General features: G+C 46.8%; 1 protein-coding gene across 3 annotated transcripts in view; it reads right to left on the reverse strand.

The window, feature by feature from the left end:
* LOC133406468 (pituitary adenylate cyclase-activating polypeptide type I receptor-like) overlaps window positions 1–18,231 on the reverse strand; it is a 55,383-nt gene that overhangs the window by 14,682 nt on the left and 22,470 nt on the right. For all 3 annotated transcript variants that reach the window (XM_061684113.1, XM_061684115.1, XM_061684114.1), the window contains 5 exons: window positions 17,470–17,602; window positions 7,955–8,108; window positions 7,802–7,862; window positions 7,658–7,727; window positions 7,477–7,568 (listed from right to left, as the gene is read on the reverse strand). In XM_061684113.1, the coding sequence (XP_061540097.1) occupies window positions 7,477–7,568; window positions 7,658–7,727; window positions 7,802–7,862; window positions 7,955–8,108; window positions 17,470–17,602 (510 nt within the window). The remainder of the gene's footprint in view (window positions 1–7,476; window positions 7,569–7,657; window positions 7,728–7,801; window positions 7,863–7,954; window positions 8,109–17,469; window positions 17,603–18,231) is intronic.

An 18,231-nucleotide genomic window follows, 5' to 3' on the forward strand; every position in this document is an offset into this window, starting at 1 on the left:
CTCTGGCCTTTATGCCCAGCCGAAAGGGGGTGCCCCCCCCCCCCTCCCGGGGGCCCCAAAAGGGAGGTAGACCACCTCTGAATGTTACTTTTCCCATCCTAGGATTATTTTGAGGTTTAAAGCCAGTGGGATAAAATATTAATTATTGGATCTAAGGTAACAAGACCGGTTTCCAGCTTTGCATTGTCACGCGCACACGCACTCTCTTCAACTCCTGCAATGAATGTTTCAATTGTATGTGGTTGTTGAGAACACTGCAATAATTGGAATTTGGCATTTGTGTTGTGTGAGGTGAAACATCCTATCCAGCCCAGTTGACAAACAGATTTGACATCAGACATTCCAATTTGCAGAAATACAATCACTTGTGGCGCTGTTGTGATGGTAAAAAGTGGGAGCGTTCATGCAAAGTTCTTGAAATATCATACAACATTCAAATTCGGTGAAGATTTTGATTAGTTCCTCCGGAGCTGCAGTAGCTCTCCACCGCCTGTGGGTGTCGCTCATGCTCCATCCATTGTCAGAATCAGAATCATCTTTATTTGCCAAGTATGTCCAAAACAAGGAATTTGTCTCCGGTAGTTGGAGCCGCTCCAGTACATCAGACAGTCAATTTACATAACACTTTGGAGACATAAAGACATTGACAAAAAACAATTGTACAAAAAGACCTCCAGCACTTAGAGCAGTTCGAATGACTAATATTGCAACAGTCCGGTGCAATGACCATTGTGCAAAGGGCGCTGAGACTTCAAGGAGTGTATGCGGTTTAAAGTGACGAGTAGTGCGATAATCTGGGACAATGTTGGTTGTGCAAATGTTACAGGTACTCCTCAATCAGTGTGCAAATGGAGCAGATGCTACTCTGGCATGAGTGGCCAGTATATGCAAATAGTGCAGCATGGCGAGACAACTACAGTGAGTGCACGAGTAATACATAATTGGCCCCAACAGAAATGTGACAACGAACTCAAGTCAAAAAATTGGCAGCTTGCTGTAATGGAATTAAAGGTTAGGTGTTTAAGAAGTTGATCGCAAGAGGGAAGAAGGTGTTGGAATGTCTACTAGTTCTAGTTTGCATTCCATGTCGCGGCCTACCTGAGGGAAGGAGCTGGAAGAGCTGGTGACCGGGGTGCGGAGGGTCCGAGAGGATTTTGCACGCCCTTGTCTTAGTTCTGGCAGCGTGCAAGTCCTCAATGGTGGGTAGGAGGGTACCGACAATCCTTTCAGCAGTTTTGATTGTCCGTTGCAGTCGGAGTTTGTCCTTTTTTGTAGCAGCACCAAACCAGACTGTGATGGAAGAACACAGGACTGATTCGATGACCGCTGTGTAGAACTGTCTCAGCAGCTCCGGTGGCAGGCCGTGCTTTCTCAGAAGTCGCAGGAAGTACATCCTCTGCTGGGCCTTTTTGAGGACGGAGTTGATGTTGGTCGCCCACTTCAGGTCCTGATAGATTGTAATTCCCAGGAACTTGAAGGTCTCGCCGGTTGACACAAGGCAGCTGGACAACGTGAGGGGCAGCTGTGGCGAAGGATGCCTCCTGAAGTTCACGATCATCTCTACAGTCTTGAGCGTTTTCAGCTCCAGGTTGTGTCGGCCGCACCACAGCTCCAGCCGCTCCGCTTCCTGTCGATATGCAGACTCGTCACCGTCCTTGATGAGGCCGATGACAGTGGTGTCATCTGCAAACTTCAGAAGTTTGACAGTCGGGTTCGCTGAGGTGCAGTCGTTCGTGTAGAGAGAGAAGAGCAGCGGAGAGAGGACACAACCTTGGGGCGCCCCAGTGCTGATGCTGCGTGTGGATGAGGTGGCCTCCCCCAGCCTGACCAGCTGTGTCCTGCCCGTCAGAAAGCTGTAAATCCACTGGCAGATGGCAGGTGAGACGCTGAGCTGGAGAAGCTTGGTTGAAAGGAGTTCAGGGATGATGGTGTTGAACGCTGAGCTGAAGTCCACGAACAGGATCCTCGCGTAGGTCCCTGCACTGTCGAGGTGTTCTAGGATGAAGTGCAGTCCTATGTTGACTGCATCATCCGCCGACCTGTTCGCTTGGTAGGCAAACTGCAGGGGTCCAGCAGGGGACCTGTGACACTCTTGAGGTGGTCCAGCACGAGACGTTCAAAGGACTTCACGACCACAGATGTCAAAGCGACAGGCCTGTAGTCATTCAGACCCGAGATTGCAGGTTTCTTGGGGACTGGAATGATGGTGGAGCGTTTGAAACAGGATGGAACTTCGCACATTTCCAAAGATCTATTGAAGATCTGAGTGAAGACTGGAGCGTGCTGGTCCGCGCAGACTTTGAGGCAGGATGGGGACACATGGTCCGGCCCTGCCGCTTTATTAATCTTCTGTTGTTTGAAGATGCGTCTCACATCCTGTTCATGGATGGTTAACGCAGAAGTCAGGTGTGATTGTGGTCGCGGGTGCGGCCGGGTGGGTGTGTGGTGTGAAACTGTCCTTTTCAAATCTGCAGTAGAAGGTATTCAAGTCGTTGGCTAGTGTGCTATTGTTCTCAGCTTGGGGGGATCGTCGCTTGTAATTAGTCAGCGATTGGAATGCATGCCAGACTGATTTAGAGTCGTTTACGCTAAAATGTTTTTCCAACTTTGCTGCGTGGTTCCTCTTTGCAATGTTAATTTCTTTAGTAAGCTGGTTTCTAGCTCGATTATACAGGGCCCTGTCCCCGCTTTGATATGCGTCCTCCTTAGCTTGGCGAAGCTGCTTAAGTTTAGCAGTGAACCACGGCTTGTTGTTGTTGAATGTGCGAAATGATTTTGTTGGTACACAAACCTCTTCACAGAAACTGATATAGGATGTGACAGTGTCCGTATATTCATCCAGGCTGCCAGCTGAATTTTCAAAGGCACTCCAGTCTGTGCAGTCGAAACAGCTTTGAAGTTCCATCTTGGCTTCATTGGTCCACTTTTTGACTGTTTTCACTGTAGGCTTCGCACATTTAAGTTCTTGCCTGTACGTGGGTATTAAGTGAATTAAGCAGTGATCAGACGAGCCCAGGGCTGCACGAGGTATAGCACGGTATGCGTTTTTTACCGTAGTGTAGCAGTGGTCTAAAGTATTGTTTTTCCTGGTAGGACAGTCGATGTGCTGCTTGTATTTAGGGAGTTCGTGGTTGGGTTTAGCTTTGTTAAAGTCCCCGAGAATAATGAGGGGTGAGTCCGGGTGTTTTTTTTCAATTTCGTTGACTTGTTCGGCGAGCGTTAGCAATGCGGCGTTCGTGTTAGCTTGAGGCGGGATGTAGGCTGCAGCCAGGATGAATGATGTGAACTCACGTGGCGAGTAGAATGGTTTACAGTTTAAGAATAGCAACTCCAAATGCGGGCTGCAGTGTGTGCTGAGCACCGTGACGTCCGTACACCATTTTTTGTTGATATAGAGGCATATCTCGCCGCCCTTTGTTTTCCCCGATGATTCCATGTCGCGGTCCGCTCGATGAATGTTGACGGCGCCATCGGGAACAGCGTCGCAAAGCCAGGTCTCCGTGAAGCACATGGCCGCGGAATGTCCAAAGTCTTTACTGGTCTTTAACAGAAGATGAAGGTCGTCCATTTTGTTGGGTAGGGAGCGTACATTCGCGAGGTGGATCGACGGGAACGCCAATCTGTGTCCTCTCTTGCGGAGTTTCACCTGAATGCCGGCTCGCTTCCCTCTGTGGCGCCGCTTCCGTCTCCATGCGCCGAAAACCGCGGACGCCACTCCGGTGAGTAACTCAGGGAAAAAACTGAGCGGATATTCGAAAGTTGGTGACAGAAAGTCCGGAGTAGCCTCCTTGATGGTTAACAGGTCTCCCCTTGTGTAAGACGACGAAAAACACAAAAACAAAGACAATACTAGAGAGCGCGTTACCGAGGCGACCACACTGGTAGGCGCCATCTTTACTTCCCAGACAAAAGGAACAAATGGCCCTGTGCCTTCATGTGGAACCACTGACCAGCGGGTTTCTCACATTCTTGGTCATCAAGTCAGTGTCCCAAAAAAAGAAATCTTTGTTGGTGAGACTCTTCAGGCTGGCTGGGGGTGAAATTTAATTAACTTAGCATCCGAGTGAGAAACCAGTTTTCCGTGCCTTAGCTTTGATGATTACATTCTTCAGGCTGGCTGGTAATGAATTTAGTGTCCGTGTGAGAAGCTAAGACTCCCGTGCTTCTCTTTTGATAAGTGGACCTGGTTTTCCTTAAATCTCTTGTGTACGCAGACAGGCTCAGCGGGGCAGCCGAGGCAGGTATGCGAAACAGGCCGAAATTGGGTGTTTCTGGGTGCCATCTGGTTAATGGCGTGTCTGTTACACATGAAATATTATCTGTGTTTTGTTAGTTTTTTTAAAGAATTATTCTAAAGTTAAGCACTTTATTTGAACACGTAATATTTTCTTTTTATTTACAGTACTCCTATTTTGAAATTCACAGCCCAACATCCATCCATCCATTTTCTGAGCCGCTTATCCTCACTAGGGTCGCGGGCGTGCTGGAGTCTATCCCAGCTGTCATCGGGCAGGAGGCGGGGTACACCCTGAACTGGTTGCCAGCCAATCGCAGGGCACATACAAACAGACAACCATTCGCACTCACAGTCACACCTACGGGCAATTTAGAGTCTCCAATTTATGCATGTTTTCGGGATGTGGGAGGAAACCGGAGTGCCTGGAGAAAACCCACGGAGGCACGGGGAGAACATGCAAACTCCACACAGTCGGGGCCGGGGATTGAACCCGGGTCCTCAGAACTGTGAGGCTGGCGCTCTAACCAGTCGCCACCATGCCGCCCAGCCCAACATTTATTTCGTAAATGAGAAAACACACAGTTGTGCTCATGTGTTTGATTACCCAGGCAGAATTTCAATGATGTGTACAATACTTTAAAGAAAAGATGAAGGACCAGGCGAGACACATTTAATTATATTTTAATGGGATTCAAATTAAACTGTCAAGCATTTCAGAAAGCATTATCATTAAACAAAACATAAACAAAGAAATTAATGATGGTTGTTCAATCATCAGTCGTATTTTTAAAAACTATTTACAAATTCTGCCTGGGTATGTAAATTTATGAGCACAACTGTACATATATGCAGTCATATGTACAACCCTAACCCTGTCATATTGGAATGAAAGTATAGAGACACTTTTTTCATAACCTCTAGGTGGCATACTAGAATGAATGTGTACACCTTTTTCATAACCTAGAGGTGGTGGTGGCATACCCGAATGAAGGTGTACACCTTTTTCATAACCTGTAGGTGGCAGTGGAATATTGGAATGAAAGTGTACATATTTTTCTTAACCTGTCGATGGCGGCATACATTTATAAAATGTGTCTATGTATAATGCGCACGATTGACTTTTGACATTTTTTTGGCGGGAAAAAATGTGCATTATACACAAGAAATTACGGTAAATGCCTACTTTTCTATTCACGTTTTCAAACATGCCAAACTATTAATGTGAGTCACTCGCTATGGGGAACCCTGATGGGACAAGCTGGACGTCACAACAACAACTTAATTTTAGAATGTGTCATACAGACATTCAACAGAATGACTCCTCAATTTGTGACATACTTCGAATTGTATGTCACAAATTGATGCATGTCTTTGCTAACCCCAGTGTTGAACACACCACAGGATTTGCAATCACATATATTAAAATATTAAAAACTCATAGAAGAACTCTGTACATTCATCTCTTGCTAGCTTCTTGTATGTACAGATAGGTCCTCCTCACAATCAGAACTGTAACAGATAATTCATACACTGAACAAAAATATAAATGCAACACTTTTGTTTTTGCTCCCATTTTTTGTCAGCTGGACTCCAAGATCAAAAACTTTTTCTACATACACAAAAGGCCATCTCCCTCAAATATTGTTCACAAATCTGTCTAAATCTGTGTTAGTGAGCATTCCTCCTTCGTCGAGATAATCCATCCCACCTCACAGGTGTGGCATATCAGGATGCTGTTTAGACAGCATGATTATTACACACGTGTGCCATAGGCTGGCCATAACAAAAAGCCACTGAAATGTGCACAATGCCACAGATGTCGCAAGTTCTGAGGGAGCGTGTAATTGGCATTCTGACTGCAGGAGTGTCCACATGAGCTGTTGCCTGAGAATTGAATGTTCATTTCTCTATCATAAGCCATCTCCAAAGGCGTTTCAGACAATTTGGCAGTACATCCGACCGGCCTCACAACCGCAAACCACGTGTAACCACACCAGCCCAGGACCTCCACACCCAGCATGTTCACCTCCAAGATCGTCTGAGACCAGCTACCCGGACAGCTGCTGCAACAATCGGTTTGCATAACCAAAGAATTGTCGTCGTGTGGGTGAGCGATTTGCTGATGTCAACGTGGATCGAGTGGCCCATGGTGGCAGTGGGATTATGGTATGGGCAGACGTATGTTATGGGCAACGAACATAGGTGCCTTTTATTGATGGCATTTTGAATGCACAGAGATACCATCATGAGATCCCGGGGCCTATTGTTGTGCCATTCATCCACGACCATCACCTCATGTTGCAGCATGATAATGCACGGCCCCATTTTGCAAGGATCTGTACACAATTCCTGGAAGCTGAAAACATACCAGTTCTTGCATAGCCAGCATACCCCCTGGACATGTCACCCATTGAGCATGTTTGGGATGCTCTGGATCGGTGTATATGACAGCGTGTTCCAGTTCCTGCCAATATCCACCAACTTCGCACAGCCATTGAAGAGGAGTGGACCAACATTCCACAGGCCACAATCAAAAACCTGATCAACTCTATGCGAAGGAGATGTGTTGCACTGTGTGAGGCAAATGGTGGTCACACCAGATAATGACTGGTTTTCTGACCCTCAAAACCCCCACAATAAAGCAAAACTGCACATTTCAGAGTGGCCTTTTATTGCGGCCAGCCTAAAGCACACCTGTGCAATCATCCTGCTGTCTCCTCAGCATCTTGATATGCCACACCTGTGAGGTGGGGTGGATTATCTCAACAAAGGAGAAATGCTCACTAACATAGATTGAGACAGATTTGTGAACAATATTTGAGGGAAATGGCCTTTTGTGTATGTAGTTTTAGTTAGTGTAATTTAGTTTTTGATTTTTGAGTCCAGCTCACGAAAAGTGGGAGCAAAAACAAAAGTGTTGCATTTATATTTTTGTTCAGTGTACATAACAATACATTTACACCTATGGACAATCTTCAATTAACCTAAAGTATTATTGCAGATTTAATTTGTGGGTGTGTGGAACTGCATTGCATCATACTAAGCGCTGGTTCAGAATATTCAGGGACATGACAGACTCACTGAAATACATTTATGTGTCCATGCATGACAGTATCATTAATTGAGTATTCAATTTATTTAATATGTAAGAACTGAAAGCTACAGTAAATCATTTTACAACTACAGAGCTGAAACTGTCATTAACTTAACAGAAAATAAATGTTAAAAATGACTCTTACAGGTAAATACTGGATTCATTTCCTCCAATATCTGGGGACTGCAATTTCTGTACGAGGATGATGATGATGCCAATAAAGAGCGCAAAGTTGATCTATTAAAAAAAAAAAAAGAAGAAGCATAACTGACATCATCTTGATGAAAGAACAATTCACAGAACAAGGCTCAAAGAGAAAAACGCACCATAATTGAAGCCAACACAGGTCCCTTTATCACCCACCAGATGGCAGCATTGTCATTCAAGTCCCAACAGCTGAAAGAGAATCATGGTGATTAAAATAAAAACATGGAACAGCCACCGTAGGCTCAAGACTTTGTCAGTCATACCCAATATCATCAAAATGCAGCCTCAGCGCCACCCAGATGGTTACACACAAGGTAGGGGTTCCTATCATGAAGTATAATGACATAGGACAAGTACAATATAGCAGCTGATTATACAGTATCTTTGGGTGAAACGTCTGATGTCAGCAGCCTCACCCCAGCCAATGATGATGTACCAAAAGAAGTATCTCTTCTCGGGGAAGAAAGTCTCCACCAGTAAAGTGAAGAGATAAAGACCCTCGATGAACAGCCAGAAATAGTTAGAGAGGACGCAGTAATGGAAGAAAACCATCACAGCCCGACATTCCAACTTCAAGAGAAGAGAGAACTGTGAGTTGAGAGATTTTGGACGGCACACAATCAATTTGTCTGCACTGACTTCACAATTTAACGTCCAGATGACCTGTATTTCACTAAAAAGTTCTCTTTATGTATTTTTTGCTCAAGAAAATGAAACTGGCAGTCATTTCCAATAACATCAATCTGTTTTTTCTTTTTGCAAATATCTAATTGCCCTGGGAATGTTTATTTTTTCATCGTCAAAATTGATAGAACACGCCGCCGTGTCTTCGAGTGACGTCAGCGACGGAACTGGAGACCAAATTCGCGGCATAGCCTGTGATGACGAAGGAGTTTACTATCCTATAAAATGGCAGTATTTACTTCTATTTTATACATCATCGCTGTCAGGTGGAATCCCCCACTTCTAAAATGAAAACTTTTCAGGAAATAAAAATAGAAAAACGCCTCTTGCTGAGTTTCCAAACACCGCTTTGTTGAAGTTGGTATTATACCTTTTATTGCTATTATCTACACTCACATTAACACACCAGCAGCCCAAAATCATGTTCAATTGCTAATATAATATGCTAAAAAATTGCTAATTTATTGCACTGTCATTGATTAATATGGTACGAATATGGTATCGGCCGCCAGCGGTGCCCTACAAAATCTGCTGCGGTCACACAACCCCACCGACTGTACAAAAAGCCTTTAACTTCATGAAAGCAAATGCCTGTGTTACATCATCTTCCCAAACTCCTTTTCAATATAAGAATGAGCTGACTAAACCTGTGTATATAGGCAGAAATAAACTGCATGCACTTACCTCCATATTGCTCATGTCATGGTACGAAGTTGGATGTAAATTGGATTGAACCCAAGAGCAGACTGAGGCGGAGGGAGTAGATTTAGAATGGTTTATTGCAGGTTGGCACAGGGTAAGGATATCCAAGGTGAGTTGTTGGGCCGTCGTGGACAAGGAGTGAGCAGGAAGCGGGAACGTGAGCAGGTGGTGTGGCTTGGCGGCGTGGCTGGAGCAGTGAGTTAGTACAGATGCGGGTCGTCGGATAATTACTTGCATACCACAGAAACCTGAAAGTACAAGCGTCGGCCAGCGAGTCACAGACAAGTGTCAATACTCAGGCGAAGAGCAAGAGCACTGGTGTAGACAGGTTTGAGCAGAGACACATGAAATGTAGGATGGATCTTGAGAGACTGGGGCAGCTTCAACTGTACAGAGGTGGGACTGATGACTTTGGTGAAAGGTCCACGAAAGCTCCAATGAAGCGCGGCGTGAACTTACGTGACTCGGTTTGGAGAAGGAGGTCACGGGAGGGGAGCCACACCATCTGACCCACCTTGTATACAGGTGTAGGGGAGCGATGGAGATCGGCCAGCCGCTTATTTTTCTCCACCAACCCAGTTAAAGCAGCCCTGACGTCCTTCCACACACACTGGACCTGTCGAAGATGCTCCTTCACCACGGGTATCACCACTGTATGCCCTTTATTTTTAAACAACGGAGGTTGGAAACGCGGCACGGTGGCCGACTGGTTAGAGCGTCAGCCTAACAGTTTTGAGGACCGGGGTTCAATCCCCGGCCCCGCCTGTGTCGAGTTTGCATGGTCTCCCCGTCCCTGCGTGGGTTTTCTCCGGGCACCTCGGTTTCCTCCCACATCCCAAAAACATGCATGGTATGTTAATTGAAAAACTCTAAATTGCCCGTAGGTGTGACTGTGAGTACGAATGGTTGTTTGTTTGTATGTGCCCTGCGATTGGCTGGCAACCACTTCAGGGTGTACCCCGCTTCCTGCCCGATGATAGCTGGGATGGTCTCCAGCATGCCCGTGACCATTGTGAGGAGAAGCGGCCCAGAAAATGGATGGATGGATGGATGGAGGTTGGAAACCATAACATGCCCTAAAGGGAGTCATACCTATGGCGGAGCTGGTGAGGGAGTTGTGGGCATATACTACCCACAGGAAGAAGGTGCACCAGGAGGCAGGATGGCGAGCAGCGACGCAACGAAGAGCGGATTCCAGGTTTTGATAAACCAACAAACCAACGGCCGCTTCGTCTGGCCGTTGGTTTGGGGGTGGTAGCCGGAAGACAAACTGGCTGCTGCACCCACCGCCTTGCAGAACTCTTTCCAGACCTGGGATGAGAACTGAGGACCCCGGTCCGATACAATGTCACCAGGGATACCATGAAGTCTGAACACGTGGAGGACAAGAAGGTTAGCAGTCTCAAAGGCAGAGGGCAATTTGGGAAGTTTTCGTGAACACACTTAGAGAACCAGTCAATAATGGTGAGGATAACAGTGCTACCTTCAGTTTGGGGTAGGCCGGTGACAAAGTCCAGGGAGATGTGGGACCAAGGGCGTTTTGGAATGGGTAAGGGGCGCAGCAGACCAGCTGGGGGTTGATGCGATGCTTTACCTCGGGCACAGATGGAGCAGGCTAGGAAAAACTCTCGGGTGTCTTTGACTAGGCTGGGCCACCAGAAGTCTTGCTGAATGAAATGGATGGTTCGGGGTTCAGGTGAGCTTGGAGTTGTGAGCCCACTGAAGGACGTCAGAGCGTGCGTCATCGGGTACGAACAGCCGGTTAGGAGGTCCGGTCTTGGAGTCCGGGTGAGTCTTCTGAGCCTCTTTAACCCACTGTTCAATCTTCCAAGTGGCTGCTCCCACGAAACACGAGGAAGTGAGGAAGGATTCTGGTTCTGTTGGACTGGAGGGGAGTGCGTACATTCGGGAGAGGGCGTCAGGCTTGCCATTGGGCGGAAGGAGAGGCAGAAATTGAACCGACTCAGAAATAAAGCCCAGCGAGCTTCCCGGGGATTAAGCTGTTTGGCGAAACGGAGATAAGCCAGGTTCTTGTGGTCAGTCCATATAATAAAGGGTGTAATGGTCTCCTCCAACCAGTGCCTCCATTTCTCCAGGACCCAAACGATGTCTCGCAGCTCCTGACGTCATAGTTCCGCTCGAATATAGACAGGAGAAAACGGCACAGGGATGAAGTTTTTGGGAAATTGGGTCCCACTGGAAGAGGACGGAGAGGACTGGAAGAGGACCTCCACCACGAACTGGAGGGAGGCGTCTGGGTTTCGCAGGATGGGAGCACTGGTGAACAGTTCTTTGAGGCATTTGAATGCTTGCGATGCGGCAGGGGTCCAATGGAAAGGTGAGCTGGTGGAGATGAGACTGGTGAGAGGTATGGCAACCTTGCTGTAGTCACGGCTGAAACGTCGATAGAAGTTGGTGAAACCTAGGAAACGTTGAAGCTCCTTGCGGTTGGAGGGAATGGGCCAGTTGACGATCTTTGCTGGGTCTGGTTGTAACTGTCCTTTGGCGATGATGTAGCCTAAGAAGTGAATGGAGGAGAGGTGGAATTCGCAATTTTCAGTTTTCACGAAAAGGGGGTTCTCAAGAAGGCATTGGAGGACTTGACGGACATGCTGGCAATTTTCTTTGGGGGAGCAGGAGAAGATGAGTATGTCGTCAAGATAGACGAAAACGAACCATTTCAGCATGTCACGGAGGACGTTATTGATGAAGGTTTGAAAAACGGTGCGGGCGTTGGTTAATCCAAACAGCATGACCAGGTACTCGAAGTGTCCAAGGGGGGTAGCGAAAGCCATTTTCCATTCATCCCCCTCTCTAATGCGGATGAGATGATATGCATTGCATAGATCAAATTTCATGAAAATCTGGGCGTTGCAGAGGGGTTCAAAAGAGGGATCAATAAGGGGCAGTGGCGCTTTGTTTTTTACCTTGATGTCAATGAGGCCTCGGAAATGGAGATGGCGAGGTCCTTGCTGAACACGGGGAATAGATCGTGATAATCTTCAGGCACCCGGGAGAGATCGGTAGGTTTTATTGGTGGCTGAGATGTGCTGGAGGACGGGACGGCCGAAAGGAGACTAGGAATGACAGAAGTGACTCCAACCAGTGGTTGACATTTGGGTCCAATCTATGGCAGGGTTGTGTTGTTTGAGCCAAGGGATGCCGAGGACAAGTGGCGTCTCCGGGGAAGGGACGCAAACAATTGGGAGTGTTTCACGGTGATTCCCAGAAATGAGCAGGTTGAATGTTCCCGTTTCATGGGTGAGAGGGAAGATGAGTCGCCCGTCCAGGGCCGTAACCTTCTTAGGGGACGGGAGGGGCTCGAGGGGAAGCTGGAGCTGACAAACCAAGCCCTCATGGATAAAATTGTCATCTGCGCCGGAGTCAACGAGGGCAGAGACTGGTGTATTGCGAACGGGACCAAGAATGCATGCGGGAACAGTCATACGGGAGGGAGAGCTTTGGGAGGTGTTGGTTTGGCTTACCACGACGTTCTCAGGTCTTTTGGCTTGAGAGTGCAAGTGGCTATAAAGTGACCAGGCTGTTCACAATAGATGCATAACTTCTGAGTGAAGCGGCTCTGTCGTTCCTGGGGGCCTAACCGGGTCATGCCTAGTTGCATTGGCTCCTCTGGTGTAGTGGGGGATGAAGAGGAGGTGGCAGGGGGTTCTGAAAGAAAATTCCCCTTAGCCCTACGTCGTCTCACCCGCATTCACTCGCGAGTATCCAGAAATCAATAGAGTAGGATGATACGGAACTCGAACCTTGAGTGAGAGCAAGGAGACGCAGAGTGGCTTCCCTCCCCTTAACGGGGTGATCGAAAACCTTCTTGAGTTCGGACATTAATGAGTCTAGTGAGGTTGGTACCGGGGAGGAATTATACCAAAGTGCAGTGGCCCATTTGGCAGCTCTGCCGCGTAGGAGTTTGATAATGTATGCAACCTTAGATCTGTCGGTTGGATAGCTTAGTGGTTGGAGGTCGAATACGAGAGTGCAGTTTAATAAAAATGTATTACATGAGCAGAGGTCCCCCGAGTAAGGCTCGGGAGGTGGAACATGTGGCTCTTTTGTACGGGAGGCGGGGCCACATGCACGGGAGGAATACTCACAGAAGGATTCCTGAGGTGGGTCTGGGAGGACAGGAGGGATACTTGTTGTGAAAGGGCATTTAATGAGTCCATGATCTTGCGGGGGATTTGTCTTGTCTGCCGATGTGCGCGCCCTGATCGGCAAGCGCTTCCCTCAACACTTCTGTACTCGCTGGGTCTATCATGGCCTGAGTATTCTGTCACAGTGCGGAGTCGGATGTGATTGGATTGGACCCAAGAGCAGACTGAGGCAGAGGGAGTAGATTTAGAATGGTTTATTGCAGGTTGGCACAGGGTAAGGCTATCCAACGCGAGGTGGTGGGCCGTCGGGGACAAGGAGCGAGCAGGAAGCGGAAACGTGAGCAGGTGGTGTGGTTTGGAGTGCCTGGATTAGGCAGAGAGGCCGGAAAGGCACGGAAGGTACACTGGAGATGGGAGAGAACAAAATCGGGTGAGTACAGATGCAACCCTCTGTTGCCAGATAATTACTTGCATAACACAGAAACCTGGACGTATGAGCGTCGGCTCGTGAGTCACAGACAAGTGTCAATACTCAGACGAAGGCTGGACTTGACTGGCTTAAATACAGGTGGTAATCAGTGCTGCTTGAAGTCACGTGCGCAGCACAGGTGATGGTGATTGCTGGGGAGAAAGAGGGGGAGAGCGAGAGACAAGGCGCAAGGTGCCACCCAAGCTCCAAAAGAGGAACTGCAGGGCATGGATCATTCCTTCTGCAACAAAGCATGACAGCAATTAATTTTAACCAAACATGCCTACTAAAATGTAACTTCTTCTTCAGCTTTTCCTTTCGGCTTGTCCCGTTAGGGGTTGCCACAGCACGTCATCCTTTTCTCCTGCATCCTCCTCTCGAACACCAACTGCCATCATGTCTTCCCTCACGACATCCATCAACCTTCTCTTTGGTCTTCCTCGAGGTCTCTTGCCTGGCAGCTCCATGCTCATCATCCTTCTACCAATATACTCACTATTTCTCCTCTGGACGTGTCCAAACCATTGAAGTCTGCTCTCTCTAACTTTGTCTCCAAAACATTGAACCTTGACCGTCCCTCTGATAAGCTCATTTCTAATTTTATCCAACCTGGTCACTTCGAGAGCGAACCTCAACATTTTCATTTCCGCCACCTCCAGCTCTGCTTTCTGTTGTCTCTTCAGTGCCATTGTCTCTAATCCGTACATCATGGCTGGCCTCACCACTGTTTTATAAACTTTGCCCTTCATCCTCGCAGAGACTCTACTGTCACATAACACACCTGACACCTTCCTCCACCCGTTCCAACCTGCTTGGACCCGTTTCTTCACTTCCTGACCACACTCCCCATTGCTCTGGACTGTTGACCCCAAGTATTTAAAGTCCTCCACCTTTGCTATCTCTTCTCCCTGTAGCCTCACTCTTCCCCCACCACCCCTCTCATTCATGCACATTTATTCTGTTTTACTTCGGCTAATCTTCATTCCTCTTCTTTCCAGTGCATTCCTCCATCTTTCTAACTGTTCCTCCAGCTGCTCCCTGCTTTCACTGCAGATCACAATGTCATCTGCAACCATCATGGTCCATGGGGATTCCAGTCTAACCTCATCTGTCAGCCTATCCATCACCACTGCAAAAAGGAAGGGGCTCAGGGATGATCCCTGATGCAGTCCCACCTCCACCTTAAATTCGTCTGTCACACCTACAGCACACCTCACCGCTGTTCTGCTGCCCTCGTACATGTCCTGTATTATTCTAACATACTTCTCTGCCACGCCAGACTTCCGCATGCAGTACCACAGTTCCTCTCTGGGTACTCAGTCATAGGCTTTCTCTAGATCTACAAAGACACAATGTAGCTCCTTCTGACCTTCTCTGTATTTTTCCATCAACATCCTCAAGGCAAATAATGCATCTGTGGTACTCTTTCTCTGCATGAAACCATACTGTTGCTCGCAAATACTCACTTCTGTCCTGAGTCGAGCCTCCACTACTCTTTCCCATAACTTCATTGTGTGGCTCATCAACGTTATTCCTCTATAGTTCCCACAACTCTGCACATCACCTTTGTTCTTAAAAATGGGCACCAGTACACTTTTCCTCCATTCCTCAGGCATCTTCTCACACGCCAGAATTCTATTGAACAAGATGGTCAAAAACTACACAGCCACCTCTCCTAGATGCTTCCATATCTCCACAGGAATGTCATCAGGACCAACGGCCTTTCCATTTTTCATCCTCTTTAATTCCTTTCTAACTTCCCCCATACTAATCATTGCCACTTCCTGGTCCACCACACTTGCCTCTTCTACTCTCCCTTCTCTCTCATTTTCCTCATTCATCAATTCCTCGAAGTATTCTTTACATCAAGCTAGCACACTGCTGGCACCCGTCAACATATTTCCATCTCTATCCTTAATCACCCTAACCTGTTGCACATCCTTCCCATCTCTATCCCTCTGTCTGGCCAGCCTGTATAGATCATTTTCTCCTTCTTTAGTGTCCAACCTGCCATACATGTCATCATATGCCTCTTGTTTGGCCTTTGACACCTCTACCTTTGCCCTGTGTCGCATCTCAATGTATTCCTTTCGCCTCTCCTCGGTCCTCTCAGTGTCCCACTTTTTCTTAGCTAACCTTTTTCCTTGTATGATTTCCTGTACTGTGAGGTTCCACCACCAAGTCTCCTTCTCTCCTTTCCTCCCAGAAGATACACCAAGTACTCTCCTGCCTTCCTCTCTGATCACCTTGGCTGCTATGGTCCAGTCTTCTGGAAGCTCCTCCTGTCCACCGAGAGCCTGTCTCACCTCTTCCCGAAAAGCTACACAACACTCGTCCTGTCGCAGCTTCCACCACATGGTTCTCTGCTCTGCCTTTGTCTTCCTAATCTTCCTCCCCACCACCAGAGTCATTTTACACACCACCATCCTATGCTGTCTAGCCACACTCTCCACTACCACTACTTTACAGTTGGTAACCTACTTCAGATTACATCATCTGCACGATGTAATGCAAGATGTAATCCACCTGCGTGCTTCTACCTCCGCTGTTGTAGGTCGCCCTATGTTCGTGCCTCTTCTGGAAAAAAGTGTTCACTACAGCCATTTGCATCCTTGTTGCAAAGTCTACCACCATCTGTCCCTCCAAGTTACTTTCCTGTCTACCGTACTTACCCATCACTTCTTCATCACCCCTATTACCTTCACCAACATGTCCATTACAATCTGCACCAATTACGACTCTCTCTCTGTCTGGGATGCTCAGAACTACTTCGTCTAGCTCCTTCCAGAATTTCTCTTTCACCTCTAGGTCACATCCTACCTGTGGGGCATAGCCACTAATCACATCACACACAACACCCTCAATTTCAAGTTTCAGCCACATCACTCGATCTGATACTCTTTTCACTTCCAAGACATTCTTAGCCAACTCTTCTTTTAAAATAACCCCGACTCCATTTCTCTTCCCATCTACACCATGGTAAAATAATTTAAACCCTGTCCCTAATCTTCTAGCCTTACTGCCTTTCCACCTGGTCTCCTGGACACACAATATGTCAACCTTTCTCCTAATCATCATGTCAACCAACTCCCGAGATGATTCAAAGTCCCCACATTCAGTTCTAGGCTCTCTTCTTTCCTCTTCTCTTTCTGCCAAAGAACACGCTTTCCAACTCCTCTTCTTCTTTGACTTCGACCCACAGTAGCTGAATTTCCAACGGCGCCCTGCAGGTTAACGGCGCCGGTGGCGGACGTTGTTAACCCGGGCCACGACCGATCCGGTATGGAATTCTTTGGATGAACGCTCATATTTGTTTGGCAAGGTTTTAAGCCAGATGCCCTTCCTGACGCAACCCTCTGCATTTATCCGGGGTTGGGAGCGGCATACTGTTTGCACTGACTTGTGCCCCCCATAGGGCTGCATTGCCTACTAAAATGTAACTATTTTCACTTATTTTCTCAAACAACATCCATACTTTCAATATATGCGACAGTTTGTTTTTGTTTCTGCAGAATGAGGAAAATAGGTGGAATTTTACAACACTGCACAGACATTTTGAGCGTCGATTTTTTTCTCAAGCTATTGTCACCCATTTAAATCGGTTAATATTGCGTAAAAATAACAGACGAAGTGGGGACAGATCAATAGTATCGATTTGTGAAGCAACTAAGAAAACGAACTAGTACAAGGAAATGTGCTCGTCATTCTGTCGCTGACGTCAGCAGTCTGATGTGTCAATCAGGCAGGTTTTGACCTAATTGTGGGCGGACCAAAATTTGGCTGAAAATTAAATATGTCATCAGAAAACAAGCCTAAAATTACTACTGGGTCTACTTTGGGGGGGATATTTTTCTGCAGACATAGTTTTTAACTCCAGAACTATGGAATAAGTGCCAATGTTCAAAGTATTAGCTACTGTAGGTCCTTTAAGTACAATATCCACAGGGTTGGTGTGTATGTTACTCACAGTGTGAATAAAGCAGTGCTCACTGTCCTCCTTGGCATACAACACACCATCTTTGATGAAGACAGAAATAGCTCTCAAGATGAATGACACAAAGAGGTTCATGTGGATGAAATTCCTTGTACAGTGCAGCTTCCTGTATAGAAACCAGAGGAAATGATGATGATGATGACCGCTATGCTGACATGCAATCTCCTCCAATAGTTTTGGAACAGTGGGCCCAATTTCTTTACTTTGTGCCATACTGTAGACTGAAAACATTTGGGTTCCATCAAACGATGAATATATGACAAGAAATCTATATTTTATTTTTATTTTCAGTTATTTTCATCTGGATCAGACACACAATTTAGAAGATAGCACCTTTTGTTTGATTCCACCCACACATCGTGTGCAAAAACATTGGATCATGGTAACGGGGGTGATTTGTTAACCAGGTGTCCTGTTAAATGTTACAGTTCTTTATTCAAGCATTAAATTCAGATTTTGGGTTTGCCTGAGAAGACAAGGATTATACTAAAGTTAGTTAGAGGTCTAACCAAAATAAAAAACTGTGAGCTGTTAATGGATGAATATCAAGCAATTGTGAAGCTGAGAGAAGATGGGAAACCGATGTACAAGACACTGACTCCATAGATCAAAGAAAAGAACAGAACATGAAGAGCTGTAAAGAAAGACCCTAAAACTACTGTTCGTGACACCAGCAACAACTTCCACAGGGTAGGAAAAATGTCATGAACATCAATAAAAGTACAGAGACTACAT

This window comes from Phycodurus eques, chromosome 8 (genome assembly GCF_024500275.1).
Source record: "Phycodurus eques isolate BA_2022a chromosome 8, UOR_Pequ_1.1, whole genome shotgun sequence".
NCBI lineage: Eukaryota > Metazoa > Chordata > Actinopteri > Syngnathiformes > Syngnathidae > Phycodurus > Phycodurus eques.